At 37.2% G+C, this 24,614-nt stretch overlaps 2 protein-coding genes and 1 long non-coding RNA gene across 3 annotated transcripts in view; 2 read left to right on the forward strand and 1 right to left on the reverse strand.

Annotated features, from left to right (window-relative positions):
- Positions 1-8,140: 8,140 nt before the first annotated feature.
- Positions 8,141-8,539, forward strand: LOC108077380 (uncharacterized). Its single transcript, XM_017170674.3, has one exon. The coding sequence runs from the start codon at positions 8,303-8,305 to the stop codon at positions 8,537-8,539; it is 237 nt and encodes a 78-aa protein (XP_017026163.1). The 5' UTR covers positions 8,141-8,302.
- Positions 8,540-9,587: 1,048 nt separating this feature from the next.
- On the reverse strand, positions 9,588-10,012 carry LOC108077376 (uncharacterized). The gene is made up of 3 exons (XR_001770800.3): positions 9,949-10,012; positions 9,812-9,869; positions 9,588-9,748 (listed from the first exon to the last, which is right to left on the reverse strand). It is a non-coding gene; the product is annotated as an uncharacterized lncRNA (long non-coding RNA).
- Positions 10,013-12,504: 2,492 nt separating this feature from the next.
- The window catches only part of LOC108086222 (uncharacterized), a 90,915-nt gene continuing 78,805 nt past the window's right edge, over positions 12,505-24,614 (forward strand). The window contains exon 1 of the mRNA XM_017183092.3: positions 12,505-12,811. The gene's annotated coding sequence lies outside the window, so the exon portion shown is untranslated. The remainder of the gene's footprint in view (positions 12,812-24,614) is intronic.

Here is a 24,614-nt window from a genome sequence, read left to right on the forward strand (position 1 = left end):
TTTTTGAAAGGGGTCCATGGCCGAAAACCTAACATCCTTAATTTTTGATCTAGAACAAAAAATCAAATTTCGTTAGTTACTTTATCTCAACCGCTATCGACACACGTAGGATTTTTTCGATATTTTGATTTTTAGCAAAATGGTGAGTTATTAAATAAAATGTTCAATTTTCATGAAAAAAAACGTCACAAAATTGTTGATAAAAAAAAAGTAAGCAAAAAAAAAAAAAAGAAATCCTACGTGTGTCGATAGCCATAGGTATTTTGGATATACTGTCAAAATTTCAGATCGATCGGTTAAGATTTGTTCGAGTTATGTTTTCGGCCAACTCAAAAAAAGTGGTTTTGAGAAAAACGCGTTTAAAGTTTTAAGATCGTATATATTTACATAAGAGGCATCGCCGCAGAATAAAAAATTTCGACACTTAGAAACTTTTGCCGGACTCTATCTTTTGGTATGTTATTTTTAATGTTGTTTTAAGCAAAAAAAAAATTTTCGATTTTAAAAAAAAGTTACTCAGATGTCCCCCCTTAAACAATTATCATTATAATAATATAAAAAAAAACAATATTCTTATTATTATTATTATATTATTATTATATGGTACAATAAAAATAATATTATTATTGCTTATTAATAAATGCAATTTGCGTTAATTACCCTGAATTCAATAAAAATGACCCTAACTTAAAAAAAAAAAATGTTTCACTTAATTTTAGAAAGGTTTTCCCATTATTATGGTAAAAAAACTACTTAAATACTAGTATAATGAAAGAAATTGTGCGAAAAAAGTAAAATTCGAATTAAAATTCAATTAAACACTTTTTTTTTTTAAACTCAAAATATATTATTATTATTAAGAGCTGATATATGTTATATAAATTAATTGCATTATAATCTCTTATCGCGATTTGCATCAGTGATACAACTGGTTTTCAAAAAAATGAATTCTGTCTGTGCCGTATGAGAATTCCTTAAAAATTCCCCAAAATCGATCTTAGCACCAATTATAGTGCTAACCAAAACCTATGTTTCAAATGTTGTAAAATTAATATAAAGTCTTGACACATTTTCTTTGTAGTTTAAATACGTAAAAATGTAAGTCTATCTGTAAAGTTTTATTTAGATTTGTTCGTATTGTAACGGACAGGTAGACAGACAAGGCCAGATCAGAAATTAACAACAATTTGATTAGCTTAAATTTCTATACGCTAATGGAAGTCTTTAGTTTCAGGCTAGATATCCTGCAGCTCAGTGCAGAAAACGAAACTAATTACATTTTTTCTGAGGGTTTAGAATAATATTAATTTTTTATTTCAATAGCATTTATCAAAATCCAAGTACGCAAAAAAATTTACTAAAGCTATACCTTTTGATTAATATCAATATCTAATTTTACTATAAGCTGATTATAGATTTTCAGTACATAAAATGTAGTTAACCTCTCCATAGTCTCAGTGATTTTAGAAAATAAGTTCACTCATTTTAATATAAAAAATATTCGCCACATTTTAAAAATTACCAAGAGAAAGTCACTTGGGAAAATCACTTCCGGTGCGCTCCCTGTATTTCCGCTCTCTCTATCTCGGATACTGTGCCAACAGCTGTGACGGCATTGCCAGCACAAAAGGATTCGTATTATCAGTGAAATTGGCGACCTTTCCAATGTGGGCAAACTCTGAAGGATGGTAATCAACAAGACTACTTTCACTTTAACATCTGTCCCACCCGCTCCCGCACCTGCACCCGAGCACGGGCTCGGCGTCCTTCGGCGAGCGTGCGCCCGAGCGCCAACTTTCTCCTGCTCTCGTCTGCGCTCTCTCGGTCCGTTTCCGTTCCTCTCTCTCGGTAGCAGCAGCTGAGACAGCACAGCTGTTGTGTCGCCTGCCATAGGCATTTTGCGCGCGCACTTTCCTAAAACAAAAGGAAAGAGGAAGATGGAACACGAAACGCATATCACACATACGCACGGTGGTACGGCGAAGGCGAGCCCTGGTTCGACAGGACTCGGACAAGACTCGCACACTCAGTAGACAATCTTTCCTTATTTCGTTAACACACTCACAGCACCCTTAACCGAACCAATAATATACAGAAGAAACTCCTCTAAAGCCACCAACAGCAACAGTAGCTACATTGCATATATTAAAAATAAAAAAGTAATATGTGTACATAAGAATAAACACTTTCAAAATAGAACAAGCCACACTTTAAAGAGCTCGGCTGAATTCGTGCTATTTCGTTTGTTTTTTTTCGCATAAAAAACTAAATGTAATCAACAAACATAAATTAAAATTCAATGTCAACGTGCGTGTTAGTGCTAGTGCCACCTCTCGACCGACTCCTTCGTCCTCGTCTTGTTGCTTTGGCTTTCGTCGCTCGAACTTTAACCGAAAGTACGTAAAAAATGTATCTCTTATCAGGCAGCTTCGTTTATGCGTGGCCCTTAGTGGCAAACAGCCAGGAATTGCCTGATAAAATGCTTTCATTTGAAACGCGGCCAAATTGGCTGTCTTTACTTTCTGTATCCTGTTTTATTTGGGCGACTCGTTGAATAAGTTGTCACTTATCAGTTGGGAAGTATCAGTCGTGGGTTACACGACTAGTTTATGTGCAGAGTAATTGCAGTGTCCGGTGCCTGATAACAATCACTTATTCTTATTGGAAGGCAATCGTTATTATAATTGATGGGTTGCCAGCTCCAACTGTAGCCAGAGAGGGGAAATGGTAAGGGTTTAACTAAAGTTTCGAAAAAAGAAACGTAATTGCGAAGAAATTTCTGCAATTTATTAATGGAAATAAAACAATGTTTCCATTAATGGCTTTTAAGTTTAAAATTGTGTTAAGTGCTGAATCGTTCCTAACATTAATATGACATATATTAAATATTATAATCGGTTTTACATTATATTAACTACTTTTAAAATATTGCCTTATAAGTCATAATGACACATTCTTAAACATTTTTTTATAATTTTAAGTAGCTGAAAGTTAAAAGTTTATCCATTGTTAGATGTTATCTATTACTTTAATTTAATTAAACTTAATTTGGCTTCTCCGTTTGTTGGTTTGCTCATTGCCTGCGTGTTCAAGTGCCGTGTAAAGTAATTCACCATACCCACAAACTTTTCGTGGCCGCTTAATTTTTAGCGCAAAACAAATAAGCAATCGCCAAAGCAGAAACAAAAAACTGCGGACCGAAAGTCCTTCAGAAATAGCTGAGCTGGGTAGAGAGTTTCAGTCAGGTTATTTAAGCGAAAGAAAAAGTTTTCAGCCTGCCCATTACTTTCACTTTTTCTCTTCCCCTCTACGCTGCTGCAATATTTTGCTCGTGCTTTCGCTGTTGTCTATGTGAGCTCGGGGCTTCACCTTAGGTGTGTCTATGGGTTTTTAGGTATATGTATGTGCATGTGTATATAAATATATGGATGAGTGTGTACTTGAGTGTGCTGATTCGTCCTTCAATTTTTCTGCTGTTAGATTTTCTTTATCAGAAGCTCTTTAAAGACCTGAAAATTAAAAAGGTTTATTTTTATATTTAATGTATTATTTTAAATTCTTATTTTTATGTTGGTTTTTCTAATAACAATAAATAATTTATATTAAAATCAGCAAGGAACATTTAAAATTACTAATGTAAAATGCAAATAAAAAAGAAAACAAGAAAGGAAGCTAACTTCGGCACGCCGAAGTTTGTATACCCTTGCAGATTGGTTTTTATGTTTATATTATAGATTTAAATGCTGAAAGCACTCACAGAACAGAGTTTCATTACATTTTACCTATACTTATTATGTTTACAGTTTGACAGTTACAGTTTTACATTCCCAACTTTATATATTTTATACATTTACCGATCGCTTCTATGGCAGCTATAAGATATAGTTGTCCGATTTTTATGAAATTTATACCAAAATTCTAGAATAATAAAAAAAGCTTATATCTCAGAGTAGATAAACATACGTTGAAAAACAACGAAGCTATAATTTTTTTCCTATTTATTTCTCGATCGTTCCTATGGCAGCTAAATCATATAGTCGTCCGATTTTCATAAAATTTTTACCAAAATTCTGAAATAATATAAAATGGCCATATCTAAAAAATGGTTCAAAAATGTTGAAAAACAGCAAAGTTATAATTTTTTTTCTAAAAATATATCGAACATTTGTATGGCAGCTATATGATACAGTCGTCCGATCCGGCCCGTTCCGACATATATTGCAGTGAGAGTATATTGAAGGCTATATGCAAAGTTTCATTCAGATAGCTTTAAAACTGAGGGACTAGTTTGCGTAGAAACAGACAGACGGACAGACGGACAGATGGACAGACGGACAGACGGACATGGCTAGATCGACTCGGCTGTTGATGCTGATCAAGAATATATATACTTTATAGGGTCGAAAACGTTTCCTTCACTGCGTTGCAAACTTCTGACTGAAATTATAATACCCTGCAAGGGTATAAACATATCGCTATGAAAACCATTTTAGTTAGAAGCTTGTAACACAGAAAAGGAGACGATTCCGACCTCATAAAGTATAAAGTATATATTCTTTATTAGCATCAACAGCCGAGTCGATCTAGCTATTTCCCTCTGTCCATTTCTACGCAAAGTAGTCCCTCAATTTTGAAGCTATCTAAATGAAACTTTGCAGATAATCTTTTGACTATTCTACTTCTATTACTATAAATGTCGGAACGGTCGACATTTGGTTTTAATTGTATGGAAATGGAACGATTTTGTCATATTATCAAATGTAAAGCTGTGAATCCAAAACTGTAACTGTAAATATAATTGAAAGTTTACTTAGTTTTTGTTCAGTATATACATTTCTCATTTAAATTATAATACATTTTTCAACAGTGGTAAAATTTTTATTTATACGATTTAAAAATAATGTTTTTGAAATTTTATTAAAGCCAAATAATGATATGCTATGTTTAAATAAATATCTTTTATATGGTTCCTTTTATTTTTGGATCTATTGTTAATTATCCAGGTGACAACTGCAATGCCAACTTCATTGCCAACTTCGGCATGCCGAAGTTAGCTTGTTGCTCGTTAATGTTTGTTTCATAAAATAAATATATCGAAAGAGCAGCTTGTATGGAACATCTGTTTCAAGCTGCCGACTAGTCTTTTATAGTCCAGATATAAATCGGATATTCTATATATATGTATACACTCTATATCGTCACAACAATGCACATTGAGAGGTGCAAAGATAATTCAAATACAGTCAGTTCCGGGAATCTCATAGATGAGGCACTCGGGCGGCGCAGTCCGATCTCCCTTCTTTGTATTTGTGCTGTGGCGACCAGCGGCCATTTTGTGATATTATGTGGGTGGTAAGTATATGCGTGCGCAGATGATGTGGGGCACACACACCGCCTGTGTGAGGTGAGCTGTGGCACTCGTAATAATAAAAATGTCGACCTACTCGGTATGGAGTCGTAAATCGTTGATGTTGCTGTGGCTGGTTGTTGGTAGTTTACGCTGCCGGCTGTTGTTGTTCCTTGCTCCGGCAGCTTGGATTGTAATGAATATAAAACTGCCTTTTAACTGCCTTGGCAACTCCTCCCCATCAGTCGCCGGCCCTGTTTTTATACATGTCCGAGGGCATTGCAAATTCCTTTTCCTTTTCCCCAATTGTTTTACGACCCCTACCTAGAGGGGCTTTTAGCCAGGCCAGCGGGCAATCTCCAACGAGAAACTTGTTGAGGCAGAGTGAGGATACACAATTGAATAGGAAAACCTACGAGATTTGGCACGCTATAAAGTTTTGTATAATTTTTACCAATTTTTTCGTTCTCTGCTTTGAATAGAAAAGATTTCGATATTTCACTTTTGTAATTTTTTGCCTCAGTTCATGTTTGGCAAGTCGCGTCGTTTTCTTTTGCCAAAGCAACCAGTGTTTTGTGTGAGATAAGCAGCTTGACCGTGGAAGTAGAAGTGGTTGGATAGGAGCAGCCCCACGGCTCTGTGCCCGCTGATCAAGGACTCAGATGTACAGGATACAGGCGACGGCACGTACGGGGCAAGGCGTGCACGGCGGCATGATAATTTCGTTGAATACCCAAGTCAGCCTCGACTCTGTGCACCAAGAACGGGCAAGCGAAATGGGGTGCGGGGAGGACTTAGTTCTCAGTTGATATGCAAAACAGTTGTGTATATCTTAAGCAAAATCCCAGCTAGAGCGAACCAGTTCCTATATGCATCGACAGATTGGGAAAAGATAGTGACATTGGTCAACCTACACACGCCTTAGCTTTCCATTTTTAAAGATTTTAAGTTTTCCTAACATGAAAATAAACATGTTTAAATTTGACTAAATATTTATAAATTTTTACTCCATATTTAGCCGCTTATGGGGCCATGCCTAGGCTAAGATATCAATTTTTCAACAGTACTCCAACTGAAATGGCTTCTTCAAGATATCTCTCAATAAAAGTGCAACTTTCGACTTAGCTTCCTGTGATTAACAAAGAGCTTAATGTTCACGTGTTGGAGAATAATATATGAATACAAATTGGAAAAATAGATTTACTCAGCTACAGATAATCTTAGAGATTTTTATCTAATTTGCAAATGAGTTATATGTAAATATTTGTGTTTGTTTTATAGAACAAGAGATTAATTTTCCTCTGGCAGGGCCATCCCATTTTGGACATTTATTTGGGAGCCATTATAGACTCATTGACAGACAGTAAGCTGAGAGCACCAAATTAGTCAACTTGATGGGCTATACATCTTGAGTACATATGTATGTACATATTTATGCCAAGCAAGACTATAACTTTTGGCTTTAATGAGAGTGGCCAATGCCAAAGCCAAAGGCCAACGTGAATTTATTTCAAAGTCGGTTGGTGGGCGTGCGAGCCGCGCAAGGATATGGCTAAGGAGCAGCAGCCACACATGGGTGTGTGTGGGCAAGAGCATGTCGTAGTGTTTTGGCCCGGCCAACGCCTGGCTGTCAGCGTCAGGCGAGATCTTTAGAACTGCCTTGAAGTCGCTTGCTGCCAACTTTTTTTTCGACAAGTCAGCCCCAAAAGTTCAGGCTAAGTGCACTGGGCAATAGCAACAGTAAACACGCAGCTGAAAAACATGGACATGGTCGAGCCCAACGGCAATCGACGCCTCTGGCCATATTATACTTGCTCCCCAACTGTTGTTGGCCGCCACAGTTGTTGTTATAAACAAGTCAAGAACTGGCCAACTTGGCAGCGCTCTGGACGCTCCTGCGCGCGCATTTCCACAGAGAGCAGGAGAGTCGAGAGAGAGTTGTCTTCCCACAGGAACTGAGGACGCAGCTGCTTGGCATCCAGTGGCCAGGCACCGAGCTCCTTTAGTATACAAAACGGCAGCGAGCGAGGCGTTCGTCACACGGCCAAGAGCGGTGGCACAGCAACGGTATCACAGCGCCAAAAGTTCGCGTCAAATGAGGTGAAAAGTGAAAGTTGCAAACTTGTGCAAAATAATTCCCCAGCCCTAGCTCAGGTGGGCACCGGGCTGGCCGCACGTGGCATACATATGTGTGATATTTCCCAATGAGATTGAATTAAACGCGTTTGTCTCCGTTAAAGCCAAAGACTCCCTGGAGCATCCTCACTCCTGGCCATAACAAACTTTTATGCCACTCCACACTGTTCTTTTGATTGAAACGGGCGCGTGATTAAGTTAGCTCCTTGGGTAACAAAGGAGGTTTATGGCAGGAAAATATGGGCTTGAAGAAATTGTAAAACTATTCAATCAGAAAACCTATTTCAACAGGTGTAGTACATACGAAGGGAGAGCATTTTTTTGACCAAAATCGAGGACTGTAGCTCATAGCTTTGGGAGACTTGGATAACTAATAAATTTCGGCTAATATATAGACTACAAATACATGTAGTTCCACTTAATTTTTCTCTACCAGAACAGGATGCCTTCTCAATGAGTTTTCCTTCTGCTGACCCTCCTCAACGAGTAATAATCGCACTCGCCTTCAGTTTGAGTGGGTCCTTCCGTTTTATGTTTATTACCTCTTAGATTTTTCGGACAGAAAATGTTTGACCAACTTTAACCGATGTTCTCATTTGGTCTTTTTGTATATTTTATGGAAATTGCCTTCACGAAGGAGGGGCTAACTACTGGCAAACTTTCGCGACCATGAAAACCTTTGACTTTGGTAACAAAGAGCGTGTATATGTAATCTACGAAAAGAAATCAGATCAAGGAGAGGAGATTGTGAAACTGTAAAACCGTAATCAAATAAGTTCGTACAATAAATTAACTCAAAGCAAAGGTCAGCTATAGAAAATGTGCATAAAAAACTGCGAAGACATCAAATTCCGGAACTGCAAAGGTGGAGAAATCGGCAATGAAGGTGGAAAGAATAACGTCATCCACGCATCGTCCTCCGGCCACGAGTATTTTCAATTACAGCTGCAGTTGCAGTCCAAGCTCAACAAGCAAAGGCAAAAAGGATCTAAGTTTCCCAACTTCAGGATTATTATGTGTTGTTGCTACTTAATTATCATGGTCCTGATGATTTAAAAAGGTATGCAAAAACCATTTTCAAATTAAAAAACATTTTGGGTGAATAAAAGGAACTCTTTTGGTTTGTTTATTACTTGACTATTTCTGGAAAAATTAAATTTAAAATTAAGCATTTGACAAATCCCTTTGTACTTTTGAGTTTTTATTTAGTTTCCATTTACCGAAAATGAGCAAAAACATATGAAAAGAATTCTTTGAGTTATGTAAAGACTTCCATGTAAATATTATTGTTATATTAGTTTTAAAACGTAAGTCAAAGACATGTAACCTTTATTTAACTAGATGATTACTAGCAATAAAGTACAAACCACATGTTGGACCTTATAATTTCTGATCTGGCCAACCGGCAAGGTCCTCTATAAATAGTTTTCTGTGGTCTTTAGCAGCCATCTTTTATACTTATCGAATTAATTCATTTCGTACTTTATAGCCTGTCTGGTTTATTGAAATTAGCGCCAAATTGATTTATACCACAATATGTTACTGCTGTCAATAGACGAATTACGCATACGTTGGGCTCTTTGTTCCTGCCAGGCTTTGTTTGTTTGGCTTGTCCCCGCTGATTACTCATACGACGCGTGGCACATTTCATGAAAATTGATTTTACACTGCGACAAAGCCCAAAGTACGCACACATGGCCCAGCCATATGTATATACCCTTCAGTTCCATTCCTCAACGATTCCCCTACGATTCCTCACGGAACCGAAATAGATCCCTGACGAATCGTCAGGGAACGTTCATACAAAACTTCGAGGAATTTCCATACAAAAGGTGATCCCAGCCACGAATTCGAAATTCGCCAAGAATCCGCCACGAATCGCCAGGGAAAGTCACCGGGAATTTCGAAAGATAATCGTGCACGATTCGTCAAGGAATCGCTGGGGGAATCGTCGACGAATCTTGCGGGAATCGCTAGAGGAATCGTCGAGGAATCGCACAGGAATCGCTGGCGGCAATCGTCGAGGAATCCCAGATGAAAACCTATAGAAAATTCCTGAAAAATCCCCCCTTCCTATAAAAATCCGATGTAATTTAATTCTTATTTATTTATGGATTGCATATTTTTATTTATCTTCACTTTTTTGGTAGCATTACATTTTTCTGCAAAATTAAACATGTACATATATATACATATGTACATACATAAGTGCGTGTCACGGGCCTCCTTTGTCGGCTGCTGTGTCCTTTAAGAAACTTGTTTTATCTGTAAATTAAATACATAAGTACATACATATTTTTGAATCAAATTGTAAATTGCAGTACATACCAACTTAAACTGGATAAAAAAAACTTTGTAATTCCGTACTGAATCCCATTCACACCGTCTAGGTTGAAGTCGCATCCATTTTAATCGTCAATTCCGCAATTAAAATTAATAATTGAATGCAAATAAGATCCACTTACCTTATAATATTTCATTTTTACGCAACTAATACGCAAAACACTTCTGAATGCAACAGCAGTCAACTCAAAATGCAAAGAGAATTAGAAGACAAAACCGAACACCGAAAATTCTCGCGCGTGTCAGGGTATAGCCGACAAGGCAATGCCTTGCAATTAGATTCACAAAGGGCCAATAATCAAACATGAACATTTCGGCCATGTCTAAAGCACATTTTCTTACGTGCTTATATCCCACACGATTTTATTCGTAAAAATTAATTAAATATAATCTTAAATATTTTTAAATAACTCTACTTATTTTAAAAAGGTCATTCTCACGTCGGTGCAATACTCTTTGTTTTTGACACCAATTTTCTTTCCTCCCTTCCTTCCATCTCCATCTCTCTCTAATTTACGAATTCTCGCAACCGCTACTCCGAACGTAGATCGAAAACAATAACAAATATAAAGAACGAACTTCGTGAAGCCCTCGGCAGTAGCCGAACGTAGGTAGAATTTGTTTCGGCTATTTTGTTTCGAACTTCACTGAACGAGGCCCATGTAATTTGTTTTTGTTTTTCGAACATACCGCGAGGAATTGGACGGGCGAGGAATTCTGGAACTGAAGGGTACATACATATATGTGTGTTATTTGTTTTGTGATTTTCAATTCACATTGCTGACCTACATTTTCACTTTATGTGGGTGAGGTTTTGGGGTTTTTCTTGTTGTTTGGAGGGCTACAGGTTCCTATAAAAAGAAGAGAAATATGGCCAGTGGTCATAATTTATTTGGCATGCAAATTCGTTTACTGCCAAGGAATTAATTAATCCAGAGCACCCCGCAAACATTTTAAAACTTTCCGTGTGAATAAATAAATGTGGTTTTAAAGATTGAAAGGAGTCTGATTGTTTTCACAAATAATAAATTGCGATTGGGACTGCAGCAAATGCAGCATGCAAATAATCACCAGCTCACAATCACAAAGTGAATTACTTAAGTTTCACACAAAAATTGTAATTCCCTTTATTAAAACATAAATTGTTATTTTCCATACATTAATCAAATGTACCTATCACCTGAAAGCAACTCTTCCGAAATCAGGTGAATTCAAATTCATATTAGAGATTTAATTTACAAATGTTTATTGGCATAAAGAAAAATAATATGAAAATTTCAAATAGGTTTTTTAATTTTGTACAAGTTGAATTACAATTTAAAAATTGGCTCTTAAATTGATCAAAGTCGAACAACTAAATCACAAAACTGTCATAGAAACGATCATTCTATTAATATGGAAAAATATCGTTAAAATAGGTAAAACCCTCTATTATTTATAGTATATAAATTTATGTAAATATTTTTGATATTTCTTCAGAGAAGCGTATTTTTCTATTTAATCAAACTGCAAGAGAATACACATTTCGGCATACAAGAGTCAGCTTCATGTCTGTCCAGTCTTTATATTGCTGTAATATTTTATTAAAGGAATGAATACACATATGAATATACATATGTACATACATTTTGGCTACAAATTTTCTAAGGCTATCATATTTTAATAAAATGCTGCTGCATGTCTTTGGCATTTAAGAATGTTCAATTATTTAGAGCTGGATTAAAAAACAAACAAATAAAATAAAAAATAATATGTAAATAAATATAACAATTTATTTCACAAGGAGACGGCTCAAACGTGCTTAATAATTTGAATTTCTTATTTATATTTAAGCCGAAATCGTGTTTCAAACATTAAAGAACAAATTTTTCTTGAAATTATATTAAACATCTTCGTTTATGGTCAATAATATTTTAAAATCTTTTTTTAAAAATCAAACAAACATTGGTATATATTAATAATACCCCTGTTGGCCCGTGAGTGTCGGTCGATAAAAGACGTAAAAGGTATTCCAACTTTGGAGTACGGATAAAGCAAATTATAGCATACTTTTCTGCTAGCAAAAGTCAAAGTAACTAAGTATTAACGCTGACTATTTAAATTAAAACAGATTGCGAAATTCCCTCTTTGGATCCTCTCCTTATGCTACGAGTACAGACTGGTAGACTTTCTAAGACACATTTATTTATTTTTATTTTTTTCCAAAACAATGTTATTTATCTAAAACCATCCGACTTTTCTTGGTACTGTTTATACCCATACTTACATATATTAACCATGAAAAGATCCATACATCATGATTTATTTATTTATGTATATGTGGTGTTTGTGAGCGTAAGTGAACCCTTTGAGTATCCCTTGCCATTCATCCAAAGCCTGTGTCTGTGCCTGTGCCTAGCCATTGTGCAATCAAATTGTTCCGTGGGCGGTGCTTTTGGGTTAGCGGCGCTTACGTTTGCATTTACAACCAATTATTTGTGGGAGTTTGTTGGTAATGCTTTCGGGAAGGTCACGGAATGGCTTTTTGGGAAATTAGATAAAGGGTTGTAATGCGATGGGATCCAACGCGTTTATGTGACCAAAATGTTTATGAGACCTTGTAACTCGTTCCAAAAGCTAATCTCCCCTTTTCTCTTTCCACTTACAGCTCCGATTGGTGTCTATATAATATAGTCCATCTGTTATATACGTACATGCGTACATGTTAAGAGTGTGTGTCAGTGCAAGTCAAATATAAGTATATAAATGTATAGCTTAAAGTGGTTAAAAGTTCTCAAGTTTAACAAACTAACGAGCTAAGAAGAAGTTTGCTTCAGTGAATTAGTGTAACCTTTATTTATACGAAAGAATATAGATTGTAGTGAAGATTTCGGCAACCAAACGACAGCTAAAAACAAAAATTATTAACCTGGAACAGCAATGAAATCGACAAATTGAAAAATGCCAAGCATATGGACAACTTTATGAACATAATACTGAAGTGAAGTAAGTACACAAATGTATATTATTAATTTCGAACAATTTTCCAACAAGAATTGAAGTTTTTATAAAAATACTTAGCTTTTACACTAGTTTGAAACTAAACTTTTAATTTTATTGCCAAATAATTTAGCTAGTTATTTGTATCTATAAAAACATATACTGCCTCGTTGGAATTCATTGTTCAGATCCCTTTAGAACTTTTTTTAAACTACCAATAGTTCAATCAATCAATAGTTTCATACGTATGCTCCATTGTAGCCCTGGTAAATTACTGTAAACTAGGAAGGTCCTTTAGTCCTACATTTTCCAGCAAGTTGTCGAAATTCATAGATGTATGCGTAATATGTATTACCGCCTATATAGCACTTTAATCAACACGACTCATGGCTGAGAGTGTTTAACAAATACCAATATTGAATGGGAAAGCAAGTTTGTGGAGCATGTTGACAGACATGCGAGAACTGTCCCCAGGGCTTGGGCACAGACTGTTTCAAATCGACAATAAAATTGCGGGTCCTGTGATTGTGTGCTTACATCCGGCAGTTTGCCGTTTCCAGCTTGCCACGGCCAATACCAAATACGATTTTAAAGAGGTCCGAGTAATTGTTTTATGGCACTCGAAGGACTCACAAACAAATCAAACTGAGAAACAAAACAACACGGAGTAAAGCCGCAAGATTTATGGGGATGCCGCCACGACGCGCAGGGCAGGCATAATAAAGCCATAAGAAAGGTGGGGAAAAAAGACGCTCACTTGGCAATTTGGCTTATCAAAAAGCCAATAAATAATAAGCCAAAGAGCTCGTTGCACGGTACATGAAAAGTAGATCAAGATTATGGGGCAAAAAACTGTTTTTGCGTTACATGTAGGACCGGGCGGGGAACCAACGTGTGTGAGCCGTGTTGACACTTTTCAGGGCTAAGATACTGGTTGGCCACATGAAAAATTCCTATAATAACTATGTCTGCATTTTTGATTAATCTAATGGTTACCTGTCAGCTTCGAAAGCAAAAGGTAGCCGAAGTCTGTGATTAGAGAGTTTCCCGAAATCCATTGATTTTTCCCCCATCGACGCTTTTAAACCGCCTGGCGGCATTGCGCGGCGAGGTCAAGAGGTCAAGTTGCCAGCTAAATGCCAAACTCAATGACACTCGCACACAATTCAGTCTGCAAACAACAAGGTCGAGGTTCCACAATGCAGAATTCTCGCCCAGCTTGACTGACAGAGACCAAAAGTTTGCCTCTGTCAGAGAAGTGCGTTAATTAAGTAATTTGCCCGGTCACGCTCACCTGTCCGTCCCTCCAGCAGAATAGAACACACCTTTAATGACCGCCGCGGCTGGGAAAAAATCGATTTGTGTTCTCTTTATTTTTTTGTTCGTTGTGGAACCACAGAGTCTTTTGTCGAAATCGATGGCATTTTTGGGCGCGTAAACATTTTACAAATACTGTAATTACATACAATTTGTACATATTCATATGTATAAACGTATATAATTAAATTTAAGTTTCCTGTTTCGTCTGCCAGCAAGCCCACTTATGTATAACCTGGTTTAATGTGTATACTTTATAGTATATTCCCTTAAAAATTAAAGGAGTAATAGGTCTTGGCTAACAATTCATTAAAATAGAACAAGCAAATCCAGTCAGAAGTATTTTTTAGAACTTCTTTAAAACTTTGCTGTTTTATTACATCAGGAAAGACATCAAAATATATTCGATATTACATTAATTTTTCAAGAACCACACTATTTTTATGTACAATTTCTCTTTACTTTAAGCTTAACCACCTTGATACTGACGCAAAGGTATTCAAATAATATTGCGTCCTGTTCTTTCCGCTTCCACTTTTTAGACTGCCACAGGCAAATTCCGCATTTTCCGGGTCACTTCACTTCCAATTCCTGCCAATCTTTGCATTCTTTACCCATTTTCACGTTTTCCTTAAAGGTTTTGGTTTAATTAAAATTGGCTTACAAGACGGTGACTTGCAGATGGTATTGTTTTCCGGTTTATTTTAGTGAGTTGAGACTCTTCCTGTTCATAAATCAGAAGCCCTGACCGCAAACACTCGCAGGGAAAACACATCGAAAACGCTTACATAATTTCTTAGGCGCGTCCAATAGAAGCCACTAAAAGCAATTTGGTGTACAAGTAAATACGAAATCGTATTTCATTCCGTGGCTCGACAGCCGAAAGACATATGCAAATCATTACCAAAGTCTCTACTTAGGAATGTTTGCCTGAATGTTTTGGCTTGTACATCTCCCTGTATGCATTAACACTGTATAAGGAAAGTAGGTTTGCTTTGCCTGACTGAGTTGCGGCAATTTTGGTTACCTTGCCGCCATTACTTAATGAATTATAAGAGTATTTGATAATTAGAGTATTCAATAAAATAGTTACTTTCAGAAGGCTCTTAAGAGCAATGCTAAAATTTACTTACTACACACCAACATCCTTACGTATTCATTCTAAAAAGCTTAACTACTTGTTTTGTAATTTGAAATGTTTAAACTTGTGATATCTTAGTAATTTTATAGGTGTACAAAGTGAGTCCCATCTAGTCGGGTTTGTAGGGAATTTTTAACTTGCTTATTTGTAGAAAGTGAGATATGCCACGTTAGACCACATTTCTTTAAATTTGTAATAAAAGATCAAAACTTTTTGAATGAAACTGTAAACTAAATAGCTTTAATAATGTGTTTATAGTTATAAATACTCATAAATGTATAAGAAAATGTATAGAATATCGTTATAGTTATAACAAATTGGAATTGTTTAATGATTTTATAATAAATTTCCCATGAAATGTTATGCTTACGAAAATCACAATTTCTTATGAAAACTATTGGACATCGTGATCCGATTTTAATACAATTTTTAAAAATGTAGTTAAAATTACAAAATTGTATGAATGTATATTTAAAATATCTTGATCGTCGAATAAAAGCTATAGGACACAGTTTCCTGATCTGGAAAACTTTGATTTAGTATTATCCTAGATGTAAAATATCTCGATTGGCAAAGCTTCAAGTTGATATTATTTAAATTTACAAAGTTATTTAATTTTGCTCAGAAAAGTGGTCGGCTGAACCATAGTGCTACGTATCATTGCATGCTTTTAGGAAGCAGTAAACATAGATTTTGTCACCATATTATTTGTGCTAATTTCAATGAGTAGGCAACAAAATGAAGATACATCTGTGCTAAGATCTTCATTGAGGCTTACGAATACTATCATCCCGAAATGGTTGCAATAGCAATGTCGCTTATTTGAAGCTTGTCCCAATTCCGGAAACGGAAGTGTGCACATTGAAGAACGGTGTGTGCCAAAGACGCCAACCTTTTCACTGTGGCGAATTGGCCAGTAAGAGTTGGCTTAGATATTTTTGCCAACTTGCAAGGCAGAAGCAGAGAGGCCACTTAAATACCTGCAAAAGTTTTCGCGCTTCCGCCGGAAATTGCTGGGGTAGCACAGCGAGAAAAAGGGAAAATAAGCGAGAAGTAGTTCTCTCGGCTTGTGTGTGTGCTTTTCATATCAAATCTCCTTCAAATGCACAGCAAGGCAGCCAGGAAATGCTGAAGGAAATTCATTTTCTTTTGAGACAGCTGAAAGGAATGGAGAAATGCTGCCAAAAACAAGAACACACAGGCGCACAGGGCATTGGAAGGGCCTTTGAGCCGCTTGCTGCAAATATTGTACAAGTGCTCGTCACTCGTCGAGCTGCACAAACAGTAGGCAAAACAGCAGCAACATCAGCTCGGCAGCCGAAACAAAAGTAAGGGCTAAAACGAAAGCAAGCTCGTTAAAATTACAAATAGAAGGCAAGTGGCAGAAAAGTGCGCTCAAGGACGCGTTGGCGTCTCGTGGCCCTCCCATCTCCCATCGCCATCACACATCGCACACGCCACCCACCAGCCGCCCACTTACCACCCACAGCCCCCATTTCTAATCTACTCATGTGTGGCATTGTGTGGCAGTCATGCGAAGCGCTGGGGCATTTGATCTAACTCGTATCCTGCCATCAGAAACTTGCACCATGAATGTTTTTCCTGCCCCTGATCCTGATCCTGATCCCCTAGTCCCGATCCTGGGGGGCGTGTCAGCTGGTGCATGCGAGTTTTCCCTGGTATTAGGCAAAACATAAAGTTTTTCTCCTGCCATGGCTTGAACTGTTGCATTTCTGGTTTGGTTTGGTTTAGTTTGTTGATAGGGGTTTGGTTGGCATTTGAAGGCCACTCCTGTCCCTGACAGGACGTCATGGTGTGAGGTGTGTGCGGTGTTTCCCGCCAGAGCATGTTGGAAGTTAACTCTTACGAAGCTAACGAATGCCAGCTAGCCTTCGCCGAGCCACGCAAGGCAAGCCAAATGTAAATGAAAGTTTTCATTAGAACTTTAAATGGTTATTTAAACTTTTACTTCTTAGGTAACTGAGTGTTACAAAATATGGGATATCTTACATAACTATAGGAATATAGGAGGATTTTTAAATAAATATGTGGTTTTTGTGTCTTAGTTAAAGGCTCAATCGTTGTTTTTTGACGGATTTTTAAATAATGCTCTGGTACAATAACCCACAGAACCAATCTCACTTGCAATTCGCTCAATTAGGCAGCAAATTAACTACAGCCAGCCAATCCCCGATCCAATTCGATCCAAGAGCCATGCCGGAATAAGACCCCAATCCGGCCAGCAGTCGCCAGGATTTATGTCGACAAATTATGCACATTTATTTCAGCATAAAAGCGAATGGCAATGATGCAGCCGGAGTCGGATCCGGGACTCTGGTCGGCGCCAGAATCGAAAACGAGAAGCGAATGCAGCGGGGTCGAATAGCACATAATAAACTCATAATGCGTGACAGGATGCGTGTCAGTGAGTGCGAAGTGAGTGCCGGATCCGGCCGAATGGCATAAGTGGTTGCGCCTCATTTGGCACTCCATGCATCTTTATTTTCGATGGCCGGACTGGACTCGCTGGCTGGCTTGTTTCCACACCGAACCGAATTTATATGCATTGCATTTTTATTCAAATTTAATTGATATTTGTTTATGGCAGTAATAGCGATGTCAGCCCTAATTTAATGTCATTGGGTATGAGAGCCACTACATAAGCCGATTTATGGCCCAATGCCGTTGCCAGCTATAGATGACCGTCCGAATGGCCTTCAGTCGGGTGGCGTCATTCATGCTGGGCTCAAAGACAATAACGAGAACTAAGTGGAATTAATTTACCACAGAATTTGTTTTTATTTTTGAGAGAGGAACACAACAACATGAAGGAGAGATGACTGAGTCAATTCGACTGGTAATGCTAATTAAGACTCTTATGGATGCTTCAGGATGCTCACTGGGATTTTTAAAACGTTTAAAAATGGTTAAAATCATTGTAAATTTGATTTTCTTTAACTATGCAAAATTTTCAAGTTTTATAAAACCCTTGTGATTTCGGTAGCCCATAACTTATTTTGTTTAATATGTTCTGAGTAGAATTTGGTCAAAATCTGATGACTAAAGGCCGGTTTCAACTCTCAACGTTAAATCCCGTAATAGATATTTGCCCGTAAAAATAAATAAATAGTGTAAATAGTGTTGGGTTTCTCCGTTGCTAATCATCTCAGTCATATTAGCTCCCTTATACACTATTCATTGCTCATTTGCCTTTTTATTCCCTGTTCATAAACAACCATTCAAACCTCATATATTTTTTATATTTGCATTGACTAACTAAGCTCACTTCATTTTGTAATGTTAAAGACGGCAGCTATATGATATAATCGTCCGATCCGACCTACTAAACTGTTTGCACAGAAACGGAAAAACGGGCAGACGGACATGGCTGTTGATGCTCATCAAGAATATATATACTGTGTAGGGTCGGAATCGTCTCCTTCTCTGCGTTGCAAACTTCTGATTTAAATGATAGTACCCTGCAATAAAAAAAAACTGATCAAAAAAGAGTAATCATTTATAACTTATCTTGTGTGGAGTTGTAAAGCTACCGGAGCTGCTGGTGAATAAAGAATCCGGCTCGTAAGACCATTGTTTCGGAGGGACCGCTGTAACTTTAAGTCGCACTCGATAAATAACACCTAAAAACTTTTGGCCTTTTACGCGATGTGCGTCGAATGTATAAATAGTTGTTATTAGTATAAATCAGAACTAACTAATATAACGTAAGCTAGATAGCTCAAACGCAAATTGTGAGGAAAAAAGATATGTTAAAGAATTAGGATGCAATGTGGTTTGACTTTGTAGCTTGAAATTAATCGCCTATCTGGCATGAACCATGATCAAACAAGAAAGGAAGCTAACTTCGGCACGCTGAAGTTTGTATACCCTTGCAGATTGGTTTTCATATTTATATTATAAATTATAATGCCGAAAACAGACACTAAACGGAGTTTCATAACATTTTACCTATACTTATTATGTTTACAGTTTGACAGTTACAGTTTACATTCCCAGTTTTACATTTTCTCTACATCTACGGATCACTTCTATGGCAGCTATATGATATAGTTCTCCGATTTTCATAATATCGTTACCAAAATTCTGAAATAATACTAAATGCTCATGTCTCAAAGTAGATGAAAATACGTTGAAAAACAACGAAGTTATAATTTTTTCTATCGTTTTCCCTATCGTTCCTATGGCAGCTATAAGATATAGTAGTCCGATTTTCATTAAATTTATACCAAAATTCAGAAATAATATAGAATGGTCAAATCTAAAAAATTGTGCAAAAATGTTGAAAAACAGCCAAGTTATAATTTTTTTTCTAAAAATTTATCGAACATTTGTATGGCAGCTATATGATATAGTCGTCCGATCCGGCCCGTTCCGACATATATAGCAGTGAGAGTATATAGAAGACTATATGTAAAGTTTCATTCAGATAGCTTTAAAACTGAGGGACTAGTTTGCGTAGAAACGGACAGGTGGACAGACGGACAGACGGACAGACGGACAGACGGACAGACGGACATGGCTAGATCAACTCGGCTGTTGATGCTGATCAAGAATATATATACTTTATAGGGTCGGAAACGTCTCCTTCACTGCGTTGCAAACTTCTGACTGAAATTATAATACCCTGCAAGGGTATAAAAAGAAGTAAGGTAAATTTAACCAATTTGAAAGGAAAATAGCCAGTTTAAGGGAACAACTCTCCCTTGATCACTCATTTATAAGCTATCCAACACTACTATGAAAGCAAAACGATTTCTTACCCTCCTGCTATATGTCTGATGATTGGGAAATAATATGTTTTAAACCAAATTGTGATGTAAATGATCAAATTGTGCGCAGCACATCTTCATCTTCTTCAGTTGGCTTTCTTCAATCATCTGTTCAACCTGTTCTGTTAATTAAGCTGTCAATCCCAAGAATATCAGACCAAGCCACCTGTGCCACTCTGCGATTAGCACTGCCAAGTGCCTCATAAGCCAATACCAACAGCAAGGAGCACGCAAACGTTTTGATGTTTTAGGGTCGCTGTGGCTGGGCTGCTGCAGATGTGGATGTGGATGCGACAGATAAGACATGCATTATGGCGGTACACAAATATATAGCGGCGTGCTAGTACATCCATATCTGTATATCTCTGGGGCGTTGGAGCACCGCTCGAATGGCATAATCGACGCTGCAGCTTCCGCGCTCTCGACATAACGGATCCGGATACTGGAGACGCCAGCGGAGGTATGGATGTATTGCTGCTGCTGACAGGCAACTTCCTGTTATGATGACAGCAGCTATGCTGCTGCTCACAGAACCTCCTCCGTTGCTTGGAAAAAGTTCCTAATTAGGCCGTCGGGCGTTTTGGGTGGGCGGTGCAAACAAAATTAAAGCTGAAAAGTTTCCAGTTGTGCAGCTAATTGCATTTGGAGTTGCCGCTGGCATACTGCTGCGGATGATAATGATTTCTTAACAATGATTAGGCTGAGTAGCTTTTAGTTGGTGATTTTCTCCTACTGAAACCTTTGACAAAGTTATTTATAGTTCTTATATGTTACCAAAATATGAGGAATAAATGATTAGTGGAGGCTATAACGAGTTACATATATAGAGTTAGCAAGGAGTTTTTGAACATTTGGCAACTTTAAAATGTGACAGGATGTTTTATTAATTATTTCTTTATTATTTAATTCTTTTACACACACACGTCTTTACTATTTGTTCGCTCGAATGACAGTGATCTTGCTGCACGTAGGCAGCTCTCTTCAACCCCGAAAACCAGTAGCGACGCTCTCTGAGAGAGAGAGAGTAACCTGCTCTCTCAGAGAGCGTAACTCATCGAATCGTGTGCCCAGACCCCACTTATGGCAATTGGCCTGCTACAACTCGGCCGTCCTGACCTTGAGATAGCCCACTATCTCGGCTAAGAATATCTTAAATTTAGTCTTAGAATTAGTTAACAATTTCATATAGTTTGTACAATTTTTTTTTCACTTTTAGTTTACAATTTTCTTGATTTTTATCTTTAACATTCTCTTTCAATTTTATTTATCTAGATTTACCATCATCTTTCATCCAATGCCGAATATTATTAGCGCTCCAAACTCCTTGATATGGATTTCGAGATAATTGAAACCCATCGATGTCTTTTAACAAAAATCTATCATTTCTCAAAACTTTTCCAATAATGTACGGTCCTTTGTTTTTGGGTATTAACTTCCTACTAACTCCTGCGGTACTATCAAAATTCTTTACCATTACATAGTCACCTTCTCTGTATTCAGAATTCAGCTTTCTTTTCGAATTGTAATAGGTTTCGTTTCTTAACTGCGACTTTATTTGATTTTCTTCTGCTTTCTGTCTAAGTTGTTCTAAATTTTTCCTATTTTCCTCAATGATTTCTTCCCTTTCTAAATGTTCTCTAATTTCTTCATCACCTTCTAAATTTTCTCTAATTTCCTCTTCACCTTCTAATTTTCTTCTTAGTTTTTCCAAATTTCTTCTGTTTTCCTCAATAATTGCATCATCATCCTCTAACGTTTCTCTAAGTTTTTCTTCCTCTTTTAACTTTTCCTTAAATTCATCACAATCTTCTCCCCTCTGGGCTATTCCGAATAAAATTTCACTGGGAAACTGCTTAATGCTGCTATGCAGTGTATTATTCAACGAATACTCTACCTTCTCTACTACTACATCCCAGTGTAGTCCTCTTTCTGGTTCTGAAAGTTTCGCAATCATCGGTCCTAAACTTCTATTTACTCGCTCCACTTGACCATTTGCTTGTGGTGACCCCGTAGCAATTTTTATGTGTTTTATATTCCTTTCCTCAACAAAATTTGCGAAATCCGTTGATGTGAAGCAACTTCCTCGATCTGATATAATACACCTTGGTCTGCTATACGCCCGAAAATAGTCTGCTAATGCGCTCAAAACTTCTTTTGTGTTTGTTGTTTTCGTAGTATAAAGCCTAACAAATTTCGTGAATCCATCTATCACCACTAATATATGCTTCTTTGATCTGCTATTGTCTACTGGGCCATAATGATCAATATGTATCACCTCAAATGGCTTATTGCCTTTCGGTATACTGTGTAGCAATCCATCTCCCTTACCTACTTTAGGAGAGAACGCTATACACTTCAAACAGTTTTGAATGTGTTCACAAACCTTGTCTTTCATGCTCGGGAACCAATAACTTTTACTAATAGCGTCTAACATCTTATCCCGTCCTATATGCCCTAATTCGTCATGATACTTGTACAAAACATGTTGCTCCATTCTACTTGGTACATAAAACAGTAATCTATTGTTATTATCCTTTCTATATATAACCCCATTCCTCATCTCAAACCATTTATGTTCTCTGTTCTCTAAAATTTCCCTAATTTCTTTTAGCTTCGTATCTCTTGCCTGACAAATTATTAAGTTATCCTCAAAAGTATTTGCATCTATTATCATAATATTATTACATCTGCTAAGTGCATCAACATGCTGCATTTGCCTACCTGCTCTGTGCTTCAATTCATAATCAAATTCCTGTAGCTCTAAAGCCCACCTCGCAATTCTTGGGTTTAAGTCTATCTTATTCAGAGTTAATGTTAACGAGTTACAGTCTGTAACGATTTTGAAAGGTTTCCCCTGTAAATATATCCTGAACCTTCTAAGTCAGCGATGGGCACGCAGTGGCTCAATTTGCTCACGCTGCTCAAACCGTTATCTTTTTTCGGAGGCGCCAGCATGTCGCACAATTGCAGACGCACAAGTGCAGTGCTCGCGACCAGCGAACCGTGAAGATTTACAAAAACAACCACACTGACCTTTGGCGCAGGTAGCGAGCCCATCGCCGCGATCCCGAGTTTGCAACAACAAAACACAAGCGACCCGAACTCGCACATCGTCCCAAAAACAAGAACAATTTTAAAGGGACCTGCGTGGCTGGCGTTGACTTCTGCACTAAAGAAAAAAGATTGGATTTTTTTTGCAGTCGTTTTTCTTAGGCGGACATAAATGCACGCAAAAATGGCTGAAGATATTGATCTACTCAAAAAGTTTTTGTCAGTGTATTTTCTCGGCTCGCACATTCTGTGTGTCGCGTGGGTGCGACGCTTCGCGACGCTGGGGGTTGTTCTTGTTTTTTTTTTTCAGCGAGCTGCTGCTCAAACCGTTAGATCTCGTGCCCATCGCTGTTCTAAGTGCATAAATAATAGCTAACGTCTCTAACTCAAAGCTATGATATTTCGCCTCAGTTGGTGTGGATCTTTTCGAAAAATAAAATATTGGATGCAGTTTCTTATCTTCCTTCCTCTGAAGCAGTACAGCTCCAAAACCTAACGCACTCGCATCGCAATGAAGCTCAATATCATCCCTATGATCATATAAAGCCAGCACTGGGGCTGCTACTAATTTCTCCTTCAAAAGTGTAAAACAATCCAACTCTTCTTTCCCAAACTCAAACGTCTTATCTTTTCTCAACAAGTCATATAGAGGTTTTGCCAATATCGAAAAGTCCTTTATAAATCGTCGAAAATAAGAACACAACCCTAAAAAACTTTGTACAGCTTGCACTTTACTCGGAATTGGAAAATTATTTATTGCTTCCAATCCCTTCTCATCAGCTTTTATTCCTTCCTTTGAAATTAAGAAACCTAAATATTTTACCTTATCTTGTAGAAACTTGCATTTATCCATTCTTAGCTCTAATTTATTCTCCACTAATCTCCTAAATACTTCTACTAATATTTCTAAATGTTCTTTGATATCGTGACTTGCAATTAAAATATCATCCATGTATATTATAACCTTATTTTCTCGAATCATATCAGAAAAAATATCATTCACAAATCTTTGAAATACCTGAGGCGCTGTTTTCAAACCCATTGGCATACGTAAAAACTCAAACTGTCCTAATGGCGTTGTAAAAGATGTATACTTCACCGAATCTTTGTTCACGAACACATGAAAGTACCCATTCTTTAAATCCAATTTGGTAAATACCGATTTTCCAACCAATTTATCCAATAAGTCATCAATTAAAGGAATTGGATAATTATCTTTGACCATAATTTTGTTTAGCCTTCTGAAATCGATGCATAGTCTAAGCTCGCCACTCGTTTTCTTCACTAATACTATTGGAGAAGCATATTCAGACCTACTACTCTGAATAATTCCATTTTCTAAGTATTCATCCAACAGTTTCTGTAACGCTTCCTTTTCACTATACGACAGCCTCCTAGGTACACAACTAAATGGTTTTGAGTTCTCCAGGATTATATTAATTTCACATCTACTTTTCGGCAATTCAGGTCTCGGAACATGTATATAATTCGACTCTAATACTTTAATTAA

The sequence above is a fragment of the Drosophila kikkawai genome, chromosome 2R (assembly GCF_030179895.1).
Source record: "Drosophila kikkawai strain 14028-0561.14 chromosome 2R, DkikHiC1v2, whole genome shotgun sequence".
Lineage (NCBI taxonomy): Eukaryota > Metazoa > Arthropoda > Insecta > Diptera > Drosophilidae > Drosophila > Drosophila kikkawai.

Coding starts and splice junctions, on each gene's coding strand:
- LOC108077380 (XM_017170674.3), top strand. CDS start 8,303: ATGTGCATAAAAAACTGCGAAGACATCAAATTCCGGAACTGCAAAGGT.